Source organism: Marmota flaviventris, chromosome 1, assembly GCF_047511675.1.
Source record: "Marmota flaviventris isolate mMarFla1 chromosome 1, mMarFla1.hap1, whole genome shotgun sequence".
Lineage (NCBI taxonomy): Eukaryota > Metazoa > Chordata > Mammalia > Rodentia > Sciuridae > Marmota > Marmota flaviventris.
In genome coordinates this window covers 27,287,975-27,309,998 of record NC_092498.1, presented here as the reverse complement: position 1 = coordinate 27,309,998, position 22,024 = coordinate 27,287,975, and the positions used below count along the sequence as shown (strand labels likewise).

At 34.6% G+C, this 22,024-nt stretch overlaps 1 protein-coding gene across 1 annotated transcript in view; it reads left to right on the top strand.

The window, feature by feature from the left end:
• The window catches only part of Znf804b (zinc finger protein 804B), a 536,248-nt gene extending 515,365 nt beyond the window's left edge, over positions 1–20,883 (top strand). The window contains exons 3-4 of the mRNA XM_027956123.2: positions 9,770–9,900; positions 17,265–20,883. Of these exons, the coding sequence (XP_027811924.2) occupies positions 9,770–9,900; positions 17,265–20,883 (3,750 nt within the window). The remainder of the gene's footprint in view (positions 1–9,769; positions 9,901–17,264) is intronic.
• Positions 20,884–22,024: the final 1,141 nt, after the last annotated feature.

The window sequence follows — 22,024 nt, the reverse complement described above, 5'->3', positions numbered from 1 at the left end:
ATGGTAAATTCTATGACCTAGTGTGGAGCGGCCAGCACCCCGCCAGGGAGGTGTGAGCCACCTGAGAAATGAAGAGTCTGAAATAATTTGTAAGAAATGAAGACAGAGCCAGAAATTAGATATAAAAAGAAGAGCACCTCATTGGTCTTCCAGTCTTGATAGGAGCTGGAACTGAACAACTGAAAAATGGCCCTGATTCTTTATTTAAGGGGAAGTACATCAAAGGCAGTGATAAGGTTTCAGTGGGAGGAATCTTTGGTTGAGTGCTTTCTTGGTACTTGCTTTTCTGCATGGCAAGGGTCTTTTAGTAAACAGGTTGATTGACATTTTGGCAAGCCACACCCATCTCTAAGTGATTGTGTGGCTCCAGGGGGTCACCTGATCTCAGATGCTGTGCTGATCTTGTGATGGAGCTAGGTAGGATACCACATGAACCAGGCATTCTCAAACCACTAACATTGCTGCTGGGAGTTACTGATACCAGGCATTCCTGCCTAATGGCTTCAATATCGTTTTAGTTCACGCACAGATCATGGATGGCTCCCAGCAATGACTTAATGTATAAGTGTTCCTTTTATCATAAAACATATCAAAATTAAACATTTTTCAGATGTCACCTTTGATCAAATTTATAAAAAATGCTTTTGTATAATTTAAAATGAGTATCATGATGATGCATGATTTCCCTTATAACTAAAAAACTATTGAATCCTCAATTGATTTGATACACAGAAGGATAAATGTGGTTTAATCCCTCAAGTTATTTGAAGATTGACCCTTACTACGTAAAGAAGATTCAAAATATTCCAACTTATAAATGGTCAAATTATAAACTATGCAGGATAAACTATATAGGCAGTTTAGCTTGCTATCAGATTTTAGTTTTTTAATTACATTTATAAATTTTGTGTGTATGTGTGTGTGTAACTCTCAGAGCTCATTGAATAAGAAATCAATGGAATCAACATTAATGAAGGCCTTTCTCCATAGAATTACCCATTTAGATTCCTCCTTTACATTTACATTGCTTGGTTTAGAGATTGTGCATAAAGAAATTATCCTACCACAAATAATAATACTGTAAAATTCATTTCAAATAATATCAGCACTTTCTTTTGGAGATTGTAAGAATAAATATGACATTCACAGAGGCATAAAAGTAAAAGAAGGAAACTTAAAATATATAATCTGAGTGTTCCACCTAGGACATGAAAAGTCAGAACATATGTCACCTCCCCTCACAGGAGTAAGTTAGATATTCTAGAAAAACTAAATTTTGCCAATCCCATCAGAAATCTGAAGTTGCAATATAACTTAATGAAATGAAAGACTAATCTTGGACCAAAATGAGAGAACCCCTATCACAAGGTGAGTCTGCACCTGTCCATCCACATCGTCTTCACTGAGTGCTAATAACCAGAATTGCAAGAAAAACAGAAGACATAAAAAGATCCCTTTGTGGTGCAGAGAGGTTTGCCTAAGGTTAAGGATGAAGCAAAAACAAGATAAATCCTTGTATTCTGCACTCTGCGTGAGCGTAAGGCAGAGATTTCGGTCATTTAAAAAGACCCAGGAAATACTTCCTTAACTTTGGATCCAGCACCAAGTACAGGAAGAGGCTGTATAATATGGAGGGAGGCTCAGGAGAGTTGAGAAAGCCCAACTCTGAGCCTTGAGTGCACAGAGACTAAAGATGAACCAGGAGAATCACAGACACATTCCTATGATTTTGATTCTACCTGAAAGTGAGCAGGAGGTCGTTAACCACTGTGGGAGGGACTGAACTTCAGTCTGCATTCCAGACCTTGAAGAGAATCTAAGACAAATGTCATCTGCTGCCTAAACTCTGGATTATACTTTTTTCCAGGAGGCAGAGGTCATCTGCTGCTAAAGGGAGGTGTGAAAACACGTTCATGGTATAAGTTTTGCAATGAGTAGGAAACAGTAGTCTGTTTCTGAGAAAAGTTGAGAAGAAATGAGAATGAATCCTTCTGACATGTAGATGTATAAGAAAAAGAAAAAGAAAAAAACAAGAGAGAGATGCTGCCAATGAGCTGTTGACTACAACTTTTCTTTGGGGGAGGCTACCTCAGCGAGGAGGATGACTTTTTGGCAAAGCACCTGGCTGAACAGCTGGAAGGAAAAGACCAAGTGATAAAGAGGCAGGATGCATTCTACAAAGAGTAACTGGCTACAATGGAGAGAAGTATTCATAGTGCTAAAGAGTCACCACCAAGCAATATCTGATAGCTGCTGAAGAAGTGGAAGCAAAGTTCAAGCAAGATGAATTTTATCTAGTTTGTGCTGATTTTCCAACTGAAAATTGTCCAGTGTTGCCACAAGCGTACCTACCAGAACTTCAGCTGCCCTGCTCCAATGGGCCATAATATACACTCCGTCAATCATCTCCAACAGAACCTGATTGAGCAGGGATGATATATTCAACTCTTAGAATGTATAAAACTTCTTCAATGTTAATTTCCCAGTGGATACAGACTTTTCCCTGCCAAGAAAATAATTCATCTAAAGAGAAGACCATTAAAGAAAAACATTAGCAGACTCAACAGAACCCCATCACATTTTGATTGCAACAATGTGAAATGGCAAGACCTAGATCAGAGATCAATCAAGGGCATTCTTCTTAGAATTCTACTTAGAATAATTAAAAGAGAAGGGCAGCCCTCTCCTTCTTTTTGAATTTTCACTCAACTTCTACGGGCATAAACTTTTTCTCTTTCAACCCACCTCCATCATTTGGTGAACCTCCTACTCTAACAAAACTGTGATCAGGCTGGGGACTAAGTTAATTTGAGTGGAAAGAGGAGAAGGCAACAAATAGATCTCAGGACCATAATGATGGACATAGTCTTCTAGAAGTGACATATTTTTTTTCTCTTTTAATCTTTTCTCTTTTGATTATGTAAGTTATTTCATTTTAACTTTGATAATCATACAAATAAAAAGACAAAAATATAATACCAAGTACAAGTAAAAAGACAAAAATATGATAAAATGAAACTTTTTATGAAAAAAATGTTTATGATTACAAATGAGATAAAACATCAGTACAAAGACAACCTTGGCTTGTCCAATCTCTTTATATTATAAATACTATTGTCTTCACTCCATTCACTGTCAATAGTGAATGTGTTTTCTATGAAGATCCACACTGTTAAATACACACACACACACACACACACACAAAACCACACATGGAACTGTATGTCCCTCACACAAGGGAACTTCACGAAGTGCCAAGGAGCAGCTGTCTACCACTGCTGGAGGTGCAATAGCATGGAGAAAGATACCTTCTCCTTTTCTATTCCAAGTTACAGGTGCTCAAAGCCTACATGAAAACAAACTGAGACAAAACCCTTCAAGGCAGATATTCAAGGCCTCTTTACCAAGTAAAACACAATAGCCATCTACTTCTGGGGTAGGAGAAGACTACTGAAAGAAAGTGCTTCTGTGTTAAAGGCACAGAAATGGTAAATATATCAGCAAGTTTCTTTTAAAATTAATGCTTAACATGATTTCTAGATGTATCAAGTAAGAAACTAAGAAATTAAGTGTTTACCATTTATACAAAAGTAAAGTATTTGTGAAAACAAAAAACATTTGTTAGAGGGTATGTTTTAGTAAGTTTTTGAATTGCTGTGACCTGCCAAGAACAACTTAGAGGAGAAAGAGTTTATTTTGGTTCAAGGCATCAGAGGTCTCAGTCCATAGATGGCCGACTCCCTTGCTCTGGACCCAGGCAGCATATCACAGGGAAAGGGCCCATTGGAGGAAAGCTGCTTAATCCATGGTGGGGTCTGGAAGCAGAGAGAAAGGAGGGGGCCACAGGATGAACAACTTTTCTAGGGTATCCCTCCAGTGACCCACCTTCTCCAGCCACTCCCCATCTGCATCCAGTTACCACCCAGTCAGTGCATTCAAACTAGGATGGACTGACTAAGTTACAGCTCTCACAATCCCACCATTTCACCTCTGAACATTCCCACATCAACACAGGAATTTTTTAGGGCTCCTCACATCCAAAAGTAACAGGGTACTAAATAAACATATACTACAATATCATTTTAATTGGATCATGTTCTAGATTATTTAACATAAATGGTCATACCTTAAAGATGCATATTTTGCTTTATAGCACAACCATGAAAGTAACATAAATAGGCAAAACTGAGCAATCACTCTAAGAGGAAAAAAATGGCATACTAGAAATATTTGCTGAGCAGAATTCAGGACAAGTAGAAAATAGGAAAAGGAGTACATGCAACAAAAAAGGAAATATTTTAAAATATGAATGAATAATTACATTGAATGCAAACCATATACACTTTTGTTAAAAGAAAAGAAAATGGATAAAAACTCAACATTCAAATAAGTGACTTTTAGAAGAAATACATTTTTAAAGACACAATTGGTTTAAAGTAAAAAACTAAAAAAAAAATGATATATCATGCTGACACTAAACAATAGAAACTACATTGCACCATACAAATATCAGGTCATATAGACTCACCCCACAAAAATAATATCAGTTATACATGAGGATATTTAATATTTATACAATGTTAATTATTTAAGAAAACATAACAATCCTTAATTCCTGAATATGTATCTAATAACAAAACTCTGAAAAAACATGGAGTAAAATTTGACAGAAACAAAGAGAACTATGTTCAAAACACAATCATAAGTGCAAAATTTAATATCTTCCTCTCAGTAATGATAAAACAATTAGGCAAACAATTATGTAAAGCAATAGAAGATTTAAACAAAACAGATAGCCAATATGACATAATTGATATTTATACATATTGAGTGAAAAAAATGTAGAATAAGTATTTTTGTTATCAACTGTACATAATATACTTTTTAAGGTATATCATATGCTGAATCATCATAGAACACCTATCAATAACTAAGAAACGTAAGCATTCACAGCATGTTGTCTTTCCATAATGGTATTAAGCTAGAAATCAGTAACAATAACATGTATAGGAAATTAAGGCAGCCACCTTGAATTTGGACTTCCCAGAGTCCATAACTGTTAGAAATAAATATTGGGTAAACCATAGCCTATGGTATCCTGTTATAGTCATTACTGAATTGACCAAAACAGTACTGGAATGACACAACAAAGGTACAAGAAAAGATAATATAGACTAATATCACTAATGAACATATAGGTAAAGTACTTAACAAATATTAGCAAATAAATTCATAAATATTTGTAAATAATAATAAATTATGACTAAACAGCATTAATCTTGTCAATGAAAAGTTTAACACAGTAAAATCACTAGAAGTTATATATGACACAAATAGGTAAAGGGAAAAGAATGATATGATCTTTTAATAGATGCAGAAATGTGCTTAAATATGCAAAATCCTTGTATCAAAATTATACTGGTTAATTTTCTTTACTTTCCTGTCTTCTACTTTTCTAATTAATGGATAACAAATACAAGATGCAATTCTAGTATGAACTATCCCTTGTCTTGTAATTATGCAGACTGTAAAATGATAAAACATATCTACTTTCCACCACCCGCTTTGTGCAATAACATTTTCTTTCCCACTATTGTTTAGAAAGAAGTTTAAATTGTGAAGTACCAATTTTTTTTTTTAAAAAGTATCTATGCCATGAGCTGTTCTCAGTAAAAGTAGACCTACTGCATACCCTTAATGTTTTTATTTCTAAATTGTTTATTTCTCTTTAAACAAGATTATCAACAATCATAGTAAGAGTCATCACTTACATTTTACCAATTTTTGCTTTGCACATTTTAATGCTCTGTTATTAGAAGCATAAAAAATTTATCAATGTTATGTTATCTTGATTAATTTGCCTCATTATCATGATAAAATAATCATCCTTATTCCTGGTAATCTATCTTTACTCTAAAATCTATTCTGTTGTATGGTAATATAGGCCCTCTAGCTTTTTATTTGACCCATATTAGCATGCTTTATATTTTAATATTCTTTTATTTTAACTCTGTGTCTTTGTTTTTCAAGTTTGTATTTGTAGTTAGGGTTAACCTTGCTTTTTTGCAAAAAATACTTATCTTTTAAATCACTACATAGAAGCATTAAAATTATACATATTAATGGGATCCCGATGTATTTAGATATGTCCATACATTGTGTTATGTTCAAATCAGGTTAAAGGCAGCCATCTCCTCACGTATTTATCATACTTCTTTACTGCAAAAACTTTCAAAATCTTTTCTTCCACTTTTTATAATATACAGTATGCTCATGTTATCTATACTCTCTACACTGTGCTACAGCACACCACAGCTTCTTGCTCTATCAAGCTCTGCCTTAATATTCCTTGATCAACATTATTCTACCACACCTGCCCTCCTCCCTGGCAATCACAATTCTACCTTCAACACCTGAGACCAACTATTCAGATTTCAAGCATAAATGAAATCATGTCCTAGTGGTTTTTCTGTGCCTGGATTATTTCAGTTAACATAATAATCTCCAGTTCTATCCATGTGGCACATGAACCAGATGTCATGTTTTTGTGGCTGAACAGTGTTCCAGTATGTTTAGATCTTGCCTTTATGTCTCCCTTTGGGTTTGGTTCTATGGGCCCTTTATATTTAATTTGGTTATTGATATGTTTATATTTAAGTTACTATCTATTTATTTTATAATTGTCCTATCTGTTCTAGCTTCCTTTTTAATTTTTCTTCCTTCTTTTGGATTGCATGAATTTTAATGGTTTCCTTTCATCTCATTTGTTGTCCTATTGCCTAAAATACCTTGTTTTGCCATTTAAATGGTTGCTGTGGGGTTTATAGTATATGTCCATGATTTGTCACAATCACCTTCAATTATTATCACATATCTTCATTTAGAGCAGAAGACTATTTCAACAGTGCACTGTCATTCCTCCCCTCCCAGGCTTGGTTTTATTGTTGTCATTTATTTTATTTATAAATTTATTGGAAAACTCAAAATACATAGTTCATGTTTTCGTTTAAACAATATAAATTTATTGAAAAAATAACAAATACATCTGATGTTGTTTTCTCTGTAGTTGTCATTTCTTCTGCTGTTCATCCTTTAGTGTCTACATACATTTGTTTTATTTTCTTCTTGCCTGATGACATCCATTAATATTTTCTATTGTGCGTATCTAAGGTGATGAAGTCTTTCAACTTTTTCATGTTTGAAAATACCTTTATTTTACCTTTTTTTAAAGATGATTTCACTTGGTATAGAATTTTATTTTGATAGTTTTTTTCCCTTATAAATGTAAAGATATTTCTCCACTGTATTCTCACTTCTTCTTCTTCTTCTTTTTAATTGCTATAAATTCCATAGAGTGCTTTTGTGATTCTGCTAAGTTACTTGGAATCAGTTGTTTTTTTTCCCCTATTTTTTTATGGTTCCTTAGGTTACCTCAAAATAGTGCTAATAATAGCTAATTATTCTCTACTGAAGCAAATTTTCCTGATTTCTGTACTGAACATTCTGTGAGGTTGTCCAGTTTTGTTGGTGAGAACCAGCATGATTTTTGGCCTTATATGGATGCCAGAACTTCTTCCTTTAATTTTTTTAGGTGGCTATTTTTCTGACCTGGAGTAGTTTCTTCACCCACATGCAATGATCACTATGCTGAAAACTCAAGGCAGAATGTGAGCGTTTTCTATATGCAAACCTGAGCAGTGACAAGTGCAAATCTGAACAGATATCTTTAGATCCAGTCTCTCTTCCAGTTTCTGTGTTCCTTCAACATTTTAACTTGGACTGTTCCTTCAACACAACAAATCTACTATCTATTCCTGGATGCGTCTGAAGTATGTTGTGTGCACCCCTATTAAGAAACAATGGAGTGTTACTCAGTCATAAAAAGAAATGACTTTATGACTTTTGCTGGTAAATGGATGGATCTGGAGACTCTCAGGCTAAGTGAAAGAAGCCAATCCCAAAGGACAAAGGTCAACCATTCTCTCAGATATGTGGATGCTAAAACACAAGAGGAAAGGGAGAATAGAAGGTCCGTTAGAAGTTCAGTGGATTACACAAAGGGGAGTAAAAGGAAGGGAGAAGGGATAGGAATAGGAAAGAGTGAAATGAGCCAGACATAATTTTCCTATGTTCATGAATACACCATAGTGAATCTCCACATTATATACAGTCACAAGAATGGGTTCCTAATTATAATAATATATACCCCATGTATGCTTAATATGTCAAAATATACTTATCTGTCATGTATAACTAAAAAGAACAAATTAAAAAAAGAAACAACACTGTCTTGTAAAAAGTATCTCTTTGTTTGTCTCCCTGGAAGGGAAAAATATTTGATTTGCACATTGCTGTTCCCCAGAGGAGTAATAGTAGAAATTAACATGTTACAAACAGCATTTGTTGCTGGGTGAATGAAACCAAATACATAGTCATTTCCATAGCTAAAATATAGAAGTAGTCCTGAAATCTGAAAGCTAATGAACAAAATGGGTGTTCCCCAAAGTTTCAAACAAGATTCCAATAATTACATGAATCAATGGATCAATTTCCTCTCCTAGATTAAGCAAGTTGAATATTCTGGTAATACCAAACAAATAAATACAGAGTATTTTGTGTTTATTAATAACCAAAAGAAAAAATATATGACCCTTTCCTGTTCTTCAAAATAGCCCTCTTCTCTCTTTGACACAGCTAAACTGTATTTTATGGGTGCTTCTAAATTGTGTAGGACAATTTATGAAAGGCCTTTGCTCATAAGACAAGCCTCTACTCCAGTAAATAGGTGGGACTTGTTCCCTTTCAAGAATAAAACTAATGGGCATTGCAGATTTTGGTCCTTGCTCTAGCTGTAGAAAAGAGTCTGCTCCAGTGGTATTGATAGCTTTGTTGTTTTTTCCATATCCAGGGAACATCCTTTAAACCTGACTTGGGAACTAAAAGCAGATTAAACAGATACAAATTTTAGACTGTTTAAAATCACATTGCATGTGTTAAGAGACATTAATCTTCAAATGTACTCCCAATTCAGGATTAAGCCTCAAATGTAAAGATGCTTATTTGATTGTAGCTATTTCTCAATTGATTCAATATCATTAAGTGTGCTTAGTGGCAGGTTCTAAAGTTGAAATCCAAACAGGTAATGGGCAGCATCCATTCTGCACATAACTCAATTGTTTTAGAGAAAAGATTAATTAAAAGAAGTGTAGGTTAATTTAAATAAAACAAGGCAAATTCTCTATCCTGAAGCTTTAAATCCTTGACCCATTTTTGCTCATTCTGGATACAATATAGAAGTCTGCATTTGATACATATCTTCACCTAAAAAGCGAATTAAAATTACATTTAGAGCTTTGAGTTAAACATTTCGTGGTAACAGAAACAACTGATGGAAAGATTTTTCCACCCATTGAATTTAATGAGTATCTTTACAGGTGAGTGGAGGAAAGCACATCCTATAATCTCCTCCTTCATATCCCTTGGTATATCTCATGTTTGTCTCATTTGTGTTTTCACAGACATACTGATGGTTGTAGTTGTGTAGCCAGGGTGATCTCAGCAAGGACTGGGGTCCAGCTAGCAGCACATTTCTTTAGTGAGTCTGACAAGCTTTGAAAAATAAGCTAGTTGACATCTACATTTATCTACTATTTTATCTTTTACCTTTTATCTCTGCACTCGGGACAAGGGTTAATAAGGAGCCTGGTGGATTGAAAATAATATATTACTTATTTATGGTATCCTTTCTGTTTTTCTTCTTTTTCTACAGAGACTGAAAGAACTAAAGCAACGGGAATTTGCTCGAAATGTGGCTTCCAAGTCATGGAAAGATGAGAAGAAACAAGAAAAAGCACTTAAACGACTTCATCAGCTGGCTGAGTTAAGGCAGCAGTCTGAATGGTGAGAATTAGAAGGATCTAAGATGCTTCAGAGTTCCCTTCTGCCTCTGGGAAAATTCCAATGAAAAATCTAGTTCACTCTAACTAAAATCTAGTTAGTTCAACAGTTATGTCTGAGGGCCAATATTTCCAATAGTTAAAGGCTTGCAAATTAATTACTTTTATGATCTGATTTTTTCTTTCCCAATGTTAATTTAATGTACCCTTAAATGAAATGATCCCAGAATGATTCCAATATACTAGTATTTATTTTATCAAGTTGATTCAAATGAGTTAATGTTGTTCCTCAGTAACGCAGGGGTTTTTTTTTTTAATAATAATTTAAAATCCATAAATAACAATGCATCTTTTTTTTTGGGGGGGGGGGAATATATCTTCTGTACATTCCCCTGTATACACCTAAATCTAGAATAAATGACACTGTTATTGGCTGACAAACAAGATGTAATTAATGCAGTTAAATTTACTACACAGTGGCATTTAAATTGATAATTATAACAAGCATTACACTAATACATTCTTGTAGCTGAAAAACAGCCATTTTATAAAAGCTTGGAACCACTGAATACTTCAAAGTTGTTACCTGGAATTCAATTAAATTAGTAAATTGTGATTTGTGTTCATATGAATCATAATGTATAACACTAATGTAGCTAATTAATACAGTTGACAGCAGCCTAGTGAATTGTGAAATTTATAGCTCTGTGCCAGAATTTAAACCCCTGTTGTTTAAAAGGAAAACAATATACAATAATAGGAGTGAGTGGCTTAATTATAATACCGTAAAATTTTAGACTTGAAGTGTGATTCTAAGGCAATATTTATTTTTTTAGGCTCAACTATGAGTGAAAATAATATTAAACTTACATATATTCATATATTTATAACTCTTAGAGTAATTCAATTAACTTTATGAGAAACATAATATATAATCAGATTAAAAATAAATGATAAATTTAGTATAAAGAAAAAAAAATAAAAGCACAATAAGTATCCAGAAGTGAGGTTAATACAAAAATGAAGCACTAAGGTCCCAAACAATCATAGAGACAAAAAACACATTTGGTGCTGGAATTTTTTACCAGCCAATACAAGGAACTTACAACATGTTATTCATGATATTAAACATAAGGTATCAGATTGTCTTTGTGAAAATAGGACTTAGAAGAACGAGTCACATGCTTGTTGGTAGGTAATGGTAGGATACAGGAAAAAATCCTGAGCAGATGCCAATTGCTACATGATTAATTCTGAGATGTAATAGGTCGGATCATGAAAAATGGGGCAAATCCCATCATAGAAAAACATCCTTAGCATAGATCCTCTAAGGTTAGGCCAGATTTGCCTGGCTGTACTATAAATCTGAGTAACCTTAACAAACATAATTTTAGTTGTTTTGCTACTATGGAAGATGTCTCACTTGTACCTTTCTACTCACACTTGTAGTTTGCTTTGGGATATTTAAAGGCTCAAAAGAGCCCTGAAGATGATAATGGTGATGGGAATGGGATGAGGATGTTGATGGTTGATGTTGATGATAATAATAATCATGTATTATTTGAATTTCTAACTTTGCCTGAGCTACCCATTAAGGTACTCCAAATTAAAACATTCACTCTATTAAGTTTCAGATGTCCTTCTGGAAACCTCATTTACTACAAACACAAGCTTAAACACATGTGGGTTGGTATCCTCTGTAGACTTGGCAGGCTCTGTATGTGGCAAGGTGTTCATACTCTTAGGAAAAAGATGAAATTTCTACACACAGGACTTGGAACCAGGAAAATTATTTCTTGTTTGATATTATTTATTACCTGCCCTCTAGCCAATTACTCTATCTTAAACAATTTCATGACCTCAGGGAAATCCCTTAGTAAAATTATTAAATATTTCCTTTTTGGTAACTTAATTAACAAATCAAATTAAAAATGAAAAAAACAAGAAAAATATAATTTATATTGCCCTTCTCCTAGTCTACTCTTCTTTGTCCTTTATCCTCATAATGAGGGCTTCTGAGTAGGATGATCCAGATAACAAACTTCTTGTATGATGCCTTGGGAAAGAAAGGCAAACTTAGCCAGAGTAAAAATATTTGGATCAGATTGATGGTAAATGGTGGTGGAAAACTGGTAATGGGTTGTATATAGGGCAATCAACTTCTGTTGATAGTTTCATTCAACCAGGAGCCTCAGCAAGACTAGATATTGTATAGAGAAGTAGATATTCACTCTTTGTGTCTAAATTTGTAATAGGTGTTTAAGCCTAGGAAGAGTATACCTTGATATGGAGATTCTTGCAACATTTACAAATTTTTGTACTGATGATTCTGAGACTATGAAGGTCCTTTTATAAGCGCTGAATAACATGGGACATTAGAAAATAATACCCTTAAAGAAATCATGTTGTTTTAATAAGTTTTATTTCCTGTTTGAAAATAATTCTTTTTGTAAAGAAGAGAACTAAATTGTACATTTATTTAATGTGCTTAGTATTAGAATTTTGAGGGAACTATTAGAATGGATAATCCATTAATAAGATTTAAAGGATTACCTCTATAGTTGCTTTCTGACTAGCTATTATGAATAAAAATAATTAGGTTAAAAACACAAAGAGAAACCAAAGAAGCTTTAAAGAAGAGAATGAAATAAATAATGGGGAAATAACTTCAAAAATTAAAGCTTTACAGAGCATGGTTGCCAGATGCTAGAGAATAAGGGAAATGGGGAGGTCTTAGTTAAAGCACACAAGTTTTCAGATATAATTTCTAAGGATATAATGTGGAGACTGGTGACTATAGTTAATAATACTATATTGTTTACTTGAAATTTGCCAGAATAGTGGATCCTAAGTGTCCTAACTCCCCTACATCTATACCACTGTAATTGTACATGATAATAGATGTCAATTAATTTCATTGTGGTAATAATTTAACAATGGATACATATATCAAATCATTGTGTCATACACCTGAAATAAATACAATTTTTATTTCTCAATTATACTTCAATAAAACTGGAAAAAAAGTTAAAGCTTTAATAATATCACAATACATAAACTTGTATTAGAATAACAGAATTTAAAATTTCTACCATGAGGGTAGAAAATTAGGATTTTCCAAAATAATAGAAATAAATTTGATTTACAATAAAGAAAATTAAAGTTTATAAATCAACAAATCAAAAAAAAATTAAAGCATGAAAATGAGATTGTAATAGATTAACAGTGAGGATAAAACATGAAAATTTGTCAAAATCTATAATCATACATGCAAATTGGATTCTTAAATGAAAACAAAAATTAAGGACCAGAATCTAAGAGCAAAGCATAACAAAAAAATAAAATAAAATAAAGAGGTTTAAAATTTTTAAAAGCATGTAAGAGAAAGAAGCTTCCACTTTAGAGAGATAAATAGTAAAATAAAACAGCCATCAGGAAAGAACATTTAGATTAACATATATCAAAGCAAGAAGATGCACAAAACATTGCCAGGATAATAAAAAAAATATTATTAAGCAAAGTATGTATTTACAGTATAAAATAGAAGCAGTAAAATATCTGTATCATAATGGAATCTCAGAAAGAAAAATGACAATGCACATATTGTGAGCTCATTTCTGCCCAGTAGAGTACCAATAACATCACATTGCCCTAAATTCCTGGAGGAAGTGACTTAATTCAGAAGCATAATTCTTACACCAAAGTGTGGCTGAAAAATATGGAAAAGAGTCTGTGGGACCAAGACAAAGTTCAGGACTGCAGCTATTTCTGAACCTTATGCTTCTGATACTAGTGTTGAGAATCCAATCTGATCTGAGTCCCATTTCATGGTGTGGAAGTCTGAACACCTGAGAAACACCAAGGCAAGCAGAGAAAAGAAGTTTTATTTAAAGGACAGGACAGAGACAGACTTCTCCTCAGGGGAAAGAAGGGGATCCAGAGCTGGCATCTGGGGTGTGTGTGGGGGGGTGTCCTGTCCCTTTCATCCTTTCTCTCATGTCCCCTCTTTCCCTTATCTTGTTTATGTGACCAAAAGCTGGTAAAGAAGCCTTCCACAAGTGCCCCTTCCAGCCCTTTTGGCAGGAAGGGAACCACCCAGGAGGTACTTCCTTAACAACTCCTAGTTGAGAGGAACAGTTCCCTGGAGGCAGGTAACCCTGGCAACAGGTGAGGAAGAGGGAAAGTGTTCTGAAGGTGTTAGCATTTTATTTCTTTTCCTTTGGAACCATTCCCCATCTTCCCAATCTGACCCCATCATCTACCTACACTAGCTGCTTATCCTTCCTTCACTTCACTTCTGTCCCCAGGCTACAGGTATTTTAAAATATCAGCAACGCTACAATAAAACTCTGAGTTTTCCACTTTTCTTCATGCTGGAAAAGATATTCAGTACCCCATAGAGTGTCTTAGAATGTTCCTCCAAATTCTCCATATGAGGTATGCCTAAAATCACCTTTCTAAAGATCATGAAGAGATTCAACAAAACGAGAATATTGTAATGAGTAAGAAGATAGTTTTCATTGTGAAACAGTTGCTATAAGGAACAGAATTCAGTCATAGAAAATTTCTAAATTTAATTTTCTACAAGATTCAGGGGAACAATTTGACTCTAAAGCTATGTTCATTAATTCATGAGAAGAGACAAAGTCTGGAATCATTGAAAACTAAATGATGACTAAAATTGTTGCTTGTAAGTTAAAATTCATATGGACACAATAACAGCAGATTGTAATTTTTAAGAAACAGAGTCAGTTAAATTAAAATAAAATATGAGGAATTCTCCCTGAACGAGAGCAAAAGACTAAGGCAGAAAAATATCAAAATAAAACATAAGACCTAAAGGATATATTCAGGAAAGTCAATAATTTTACCAAAATCTCCAGTACAAGAAATAAGGACAAGAATAAAACAATATCCAGAGACACCACAGTATGAAGTTAAACTGAAAGTAATAAAGGAATAATAGTAAAAACTAACCAAAGAAATCAACATGTAGCTATTACTAAAAAACGTGAAGAATATATATCATATGTTAAGCAACTATAATAAATATATTTTATACAAATAAAAAATAAAAATTATAAAATCATGCTAATGAATAGCTGATACATTATAAAATTAATGGCTAATTAAAAATGCATTTAATATTAACATATAAAGACAATGAAGCAAAGTACATAAAATTTAGTAGATAAAAGGAATGTGACTATACATGTCTATACTGATTGACCAAATAGTCATAGGTGAAGCCAACAACAAAGAATTTTGCAGAGAAGGACTCAGCACTTCTCTAATGTAGTATCATAATAACATAAGTGTTGCATGCTATTTTAATTCTTTATATTCTAGAAACAAATAACTAGATAAAAATGTAATAAAAATCCAAAATAGATAAAAACAACCATAGGTGTTTCTGACAGGTAGCAGTTAGACATGAGCAGTAGGAATAAGAAGTCAAGAGGATAATGTGTTGCCATCCCCCACATTACATGCTTTTTTTTTTGTTTTAACATTTATTTTACTTTTAGTTGTAGCTGTACACAATACCTTTATTTACACATGGTGCTGAGGATCTAACCCAGGGCCTCACATGTTCTAGGCAAGTGATCTACCCTTGAGCCACAGCCCCAGCCCACATGCTTTTTTTAATAAAAAGCAATTTACCTAGGGCCACTCTGGCTAAGTCAATAGGATATGTTACAATCCTTAGCAAATAACCTGGAGAGCTATTGTGAGGGCCAGCCTACCCATGAGAACACATGGAAGGGGGGTAGTTTTATGATTTTTATGCAGATCAAAGACTCCAGGACTCAGAAAAACAAGATAATTAAAAGCAGAGATAACTGACTATAGAATCTGTAGAAAAGCGAGTTCCAATTAGAACCCCTGTCAGAGCAGGCTAAGGTGATCTGCAGTTGCCTTTCAGTCTTCAGCATGTCATTATAATGGTAAAACCCTCCTTACCCCCATGGGTTTCCCATTCAGATATGTATGGTAAGATCATGTGCATTAGGGACTTTAAAAAGTGATTAAAACAAAACAAAAAATATCTGTGATGGAATCCTACTCTCAGTCAAAACATGAGCGGTGGTACTTAGGCTGGACTCTCTAGAAACTTCCTTAGGACCCCAAACAGAACTGGGAAACAAAGGTGTGCACATCACTTTCCTATCTGGGAGGATCCACTTTCTCCCATGAGATTGCCCTTTTTCCCTTCTCCTTTCCCTTTTAATAAAGTTTTCTGTATTTTCCACTAAGTCTTCTTGCATTTTGCCTGAAATTAGGCAAAAGCCCAAGAGCAAAGAGCACACCACAATCTCCAGTAACATTTCCAAGCAGGTGAAAAAAGATAAAGGAAAAGAAACTCACATCAAAGTAAACAATGAGTTAAATGATGTGATTCACAACTCCCCCTACCCCCATAAAGCCTTTCTTGTAGCTGAATGTTTATAAGTAGAACATTAAAGGGATAAATCATTTTAATCTAACATATTGGCATTTCTGTTTTTCTCTTCGAATTACTAATGAAGTTCAGTAGAACGCATAATCTTTTAAAACCTTTATAAGATAAATCATATACATGCGCAGATGATAAAAAAATGTATTGGTCAGTTAGAAGCAAAACAAATATTTCAAAATCATTGTTAATATCGAGACAACTTGTAAATACCCATTACTTTCTTATGTCTTTATTTTGATCAGTAAAAGAAGTGATAAGTCATAAAGAAAGAACTAACTACCTTGTTTTGAAATTAAATAAGCACAAGGCAATTTTAGAACTATAACAAAAGGCTAGAACTTATATATAAAGCAAATATGAGAAAATTTTTTTAAGTTGTAGATGAACACAATACCTTTCTTTAAATTTATTTTTATGTGGTGTTGAGGATCGAATCGAGTGCCTCACACATGCTAGGCAAGCGCTCTACCACTGAGCTACAACCCCAGCCCAAGAACTATTTTTATACTTTCAAAGTTGTCTCAATTCTATTTAATTTCTTAATGTGAATACATTGATTGGAAAATTCTTATGAAATATGTTAAATCTGTGTTCCAAAGAGTCAGTCAATTCTAGAAGATGTATAGTATGTTGGAAACACAACACTTTATTTTCTTTTGCAGTGCTAGTATAAATATTCACTTGCTATTGCCTTTTACTAATTTTAAAATACTACACTTAAATAAAACAATTTAGAAATAGCCCCTATAGAACTCTTATACTGACTTGTACAAGCATGATAAATGGTTAGATGTAGTTAGCTCATAAGTGGTGGAATCATTCATCATAGAAACACCATGAAATGTTCACATATGGCTACAATTCCAAATCTAATGTCTTAATCATTTAAATATTTATTGTATTTACAGTGTTTCTGGAAGTGGACCAGCATTCAAAGCCCCCAGGATGGCCATAGAAAAGCAACTCCAGCAGGGAATTTTCCCAGTTAAGAATGGGAGAAAAGTATCATGCATGAAGAGTACACTTCTCCTAAAGGGAAAGAATCTCCCCAGAAGTACCTCTGATAAACAGCGGTTTCCCATACCAAGTCGACACCAATTACAACCGGACAGACGTTGTTTGTTTGGAAATCGGATACCACAGACATCTTCAGATCTCAGCAATACAAATCACAGAACAGGAGTATCATTTTCTTTTTCAAAAAAAGTGCATCTAAAATTAGAATCTTCCGCATCAGTTTTCAGTGAGAACACAGAAGAAAGCCATGATAGTAACAAGTCACCCACCTCTAAACCAAAACAAACAGTGGAGAAATGCAAGTGCTGTAGGCTTGCAAAAGAGGATACACACCCCTCTGAAGAAAAAGAAGCACACATCTCACCAAGCCATCTGGAGAGTGTTTTACACAATACCTTCTCCCTGAGCTCTAAAATTTTGCAAGAGAAAAATGACTCCATTGATGAGACAATAGAAAATTCAATTGGCATTCAGGCTTCTTTCTCTAAATCTAACTTCAGTCTTTCAGATGTAGATTTTCCTCCTTCCAGTAAAGAGAAAGGAACTAGAAATACATTGAAGAATACTTCTGGAAACTGCATTAATTACCCCTGCCAAGCACATGCTTCCTCCAACCCACCAAACATGTACAAGCACAGTGATGCCAAGGTATTCAAATGTCTGGATAAGTTTTCATCACCAGAGTCAAGTGAACAAAAGAGTACACTGTGTTTGAATCCCAATTCCAGGATGCAGAACCGAGACAAATCTTCAGAAGAAACAGAAAGAGTTAGCAAAGATATGCAAAGACTTCTGAAAGAGGGGTATCCCCATGATATGACATCCAAACCACTGCCTTTTCTCCGTGTGCAAAGCAAAGATGGCCACACCACTCTCCAGTGGCCTGTGGAACTTCTGCTCTTTACAAAAACAGAGCCCTGTATCTCTTACGGTTGCAACCCATTATATTTTGATTTTAAACTCTCTCGGAACACGAAAGATGGCCATAATCCAGAGGATTTAAAAACAAAACTGGGCAAGGAGTCCTTGGAAATGAAGACAAAAATAGAGAGCCACGTCTCAGGTTTAATCAAAGACCAACAAAAATTGATCCTAGAAGAGAATCAGTCTCTGAAACCAAAGATGATGAGAGCTAATCCAGATTGGGAAAATTTCCGGAGAAAATATAATTTGGGCCTTGATGATTCTGGGCCAAATAACAGTGATCATAATCTTAGTGCAAGTAATTTGAAATTGAAAAGTCCTGAAGTGCCTGCTTACCTTGATACACCTCTAAAGGACTGTGTAGGAAACAACAACAACAATAATAACAGTGATAATGAACTCGAGGAATCTTCAAGGACCCATTGGCAAAGCTGTGGAAGAGTAGTTCTTAATGATGCAAATGAGGGTCTATCCTGTCTGCCTCACATCTCTAGGACCAAAAAGCATAAACTGATTCACTGTGATCCTCATTCAGAATTTGAAGATGAAAACCAATTCACCTGGAATTCTAGTCCTTATATAGTAGGGGGTCACAGTGACTATGGGAAGGATGTCAGTGTAATTTTGAATAGCAACAGTATCAATACAGCCAGCAGTGCTTCTGGATGTGGAAACCAAAGTTATAAGAGATGTCCTCCAAAGTCATCTCTGAGTGGACATTCTAGCCCTTTGGACACATCCCTTAGCAGCATGCCCAGTTTGAGAAGCATTTGTTCAAGTCATGGGCCCAATGGTAACAGCAGTAGTAATTTGCTCTACTTTTGTAAAAGAGAAGACAGCTCAGTTGAAAGGCACAAACAGAAACACAAAAGGCACAATTGCCTCTACTGGTCTGGTGAAATAACAAAGAGCAACTGCCTACAGTCAGAAACACAGAGAGACAGGAACTGTAAATTGTGGGAGTCATTTAAGAATAAAAAATACTCCAAGCATAGACACTGTCACTGCCGAGAAAGGTATAAATGGGGTAAAAATCAACAATTTTCAGGGCCAAAATCCACGAGAATCATTCATTGTGAGTCTGGCTCACAGGTTTCCTATGCTGAAGACAGTGAAAACCCAACTAATTGCCAGGGACTTCAGCACAATAGACTTGGATCTTACTCAAGAGAGAGAATTTGTTGCTTAAATAAAAACAAGAGGAGTCAAGAGTCTTTGGACAGCCCTCACATTTGTGATCTGGGAAAAGTGAAACGTGGCCAGTGTGACTCGGGGACTGTCAGCTGCCTTCTAAGACACTGTTCCAGTGGCCCTTCAGAAACCACAGAGTTGAACATTAGAGAAGGAGAAAGGAGCCCCCTGACAGCCAAAAGCCTTTTAGAAAGAGTACAGACCAAGAGGTTTCAGGAACAATCAACAAACTTTGAAGTTTCTTCAAACAGCTATAAAAATGAATCACAGGCTCATTCAGAAATCCAGTGCACAATTCAACTCGTGTCACCTGGCAGTAACAGACCGATATCGCCTTTGTCTGAAAAAAGACAATACACAAGAAAAAGAAGAAATGAAGAAGGCAATGCAGTACAAAGGACTAGCGAGAAAGACAAAGTCAAAGGTTCACAGACAAATGATTTTACTGTTTTCGCAGACACTGATTGTGATAGCCATCTAACTCCAGGTATAATTCATGTGGTAGCAGATTCTCAGTCACCAAACAGAAAGAAGAACCCCACAACAAAAGAACAATCACACTCTTTAATTAGTGAAGTCCAACCTTTTATTCCAAACTGTGACCCAGTACCAAACGATTTCCCTGGTGCTTTTCTGTCTAGTAGATATACTGGTATAACTGATTCAATGGAGACCAAAGAGGACCAAATAAATCTAGACGTACAGGATGTAAGCATGCATATGAATCATGTAGAGGGGAACATAAACACTTACTATGACAGAACTATGCAGAAACATGACAGATTGGAAGATGAATTAGAAGAGTGTCATAAATCTCTCTCTCCCCCTTTAATTCAACAGCCCATTACATTTTCTCCTGATGAAATAGATAAATATAAGCTTCTACAGCTGCAAGCCCAGCAGCATATGCAGAAACAGCTCCTGTCAAAGCATCTTCGAGTTTTGCCTGCTCCTGGGCCCAATGCCTTCTCTCCGGCCTCGGCTGTACAGACGGTTCCAGTCCACCAGCACGCTTCCATCACCACCATCCACCACACGTTCCTGCAGCATTTCGCTGTTTCTGCGTCCATAAGTTCCCACAGCGGTCACCTCCCTATAGCTCATCTGCATCCTCTTTCACAGCCACACTTTACTCCTATCTCATTCTCAACTCTGGCTCCAACCATTATCCCCCCACACCCCACTTTCTTAGCAGGTCACCCCCTGCATTTAGTCACAGCTGCCCCCTTTCACCCATCTCACATAGCACTTCAGCCCCTGCCCCCTGCAGCATTTATCCCCACGTTGTTTGGCCCCCACTTAAATCCAGCCACAACTTCAATCATCCACTTGAATCCTTTGATCCAACCAGTGTTCCAAGGTCAAGATCTTTGCCATCATTCTTGCTCCAGCTAGATGCAACAGTTAAATGAAGGGAAAGAGGCCTTAAATATGTCAGCACACTTGAACTAATAGGGATTAATGCTTCTTTTGTGGAGAAATAAAATGAATTGTCACTACCTAGAAAATGATATATTTAAAGTGTTCTGATTATTATAAGATTTAAAAAATGGTGCCAATTCAAAATGTGACATATATATATATACACACACACATATGTATATATAAAGAGACTGAATTATCAATATTAAAACAGGAGCATTTTAAGAATTTCTTTTAATTGAAAAAAATAATAGGGCAAATTTAAAATAATTTTATGAAAATGTACCAGGAAAGTGGTAAAGAATTGTTTTGAATTTTTTTCTCATATAATGTTATAAAATGATATGGGAAAACATCAGGCAGTCCACTAATATGACAAAGAAAAATAGAAAAAAAAAATACCCTACGTTCTTGGTGTTCATAGAGTGAATGATTGAATGAATGTGCATTTAGTTTTATTTGTCACATAATAAAAAGCCAACCAGTTAAATGTATCAGTTATTAAAAATATTTGCTTTAATTATTGGCTATCAATCAATATTTTCAAAGGAAATAAGAAATGCAAAGAATTTTTCTGATTGATGCAGGTTGAAAATTATTCTTCAATGAAAAATTATTTTTGCACAGATTATAGTGTCAATTTTCTGTGAAATATCAGTTAGCTTCATTTCATATTAAATTATTCCAAGATAATTTTGCAATTGTATAAATAATATCTAAAATTAAGAACATTTAATTTTTTAAATATTTTTAGTTGTTGATTTATTTTATTTTATTCATTTAATTATATGCAGTGCTGAGGATTGAACCTAGTGCCTCACACATGCTAGACAAGTGCTCCACAAATAAGCCACAACTCCAGCCCCAATATTTAAGTTTTTATAAGAAAACATATACAAACTATAAATAGCATTTGGTAATCAAAATAAAGTATACTCAAAGTAATATTTAGAAGATATTGATCAATCTTTCAAATGTTACAGGACTAAAATGTTAAATTTTATTTATTCTTTTATTCAGAAACCATAAGCTAGTACATGCATAAATATAGAAGTAAACCATTTGAAAATGTTATTGAGAAAATCTCATGAAGTACTTGGTATTTTATTTAATT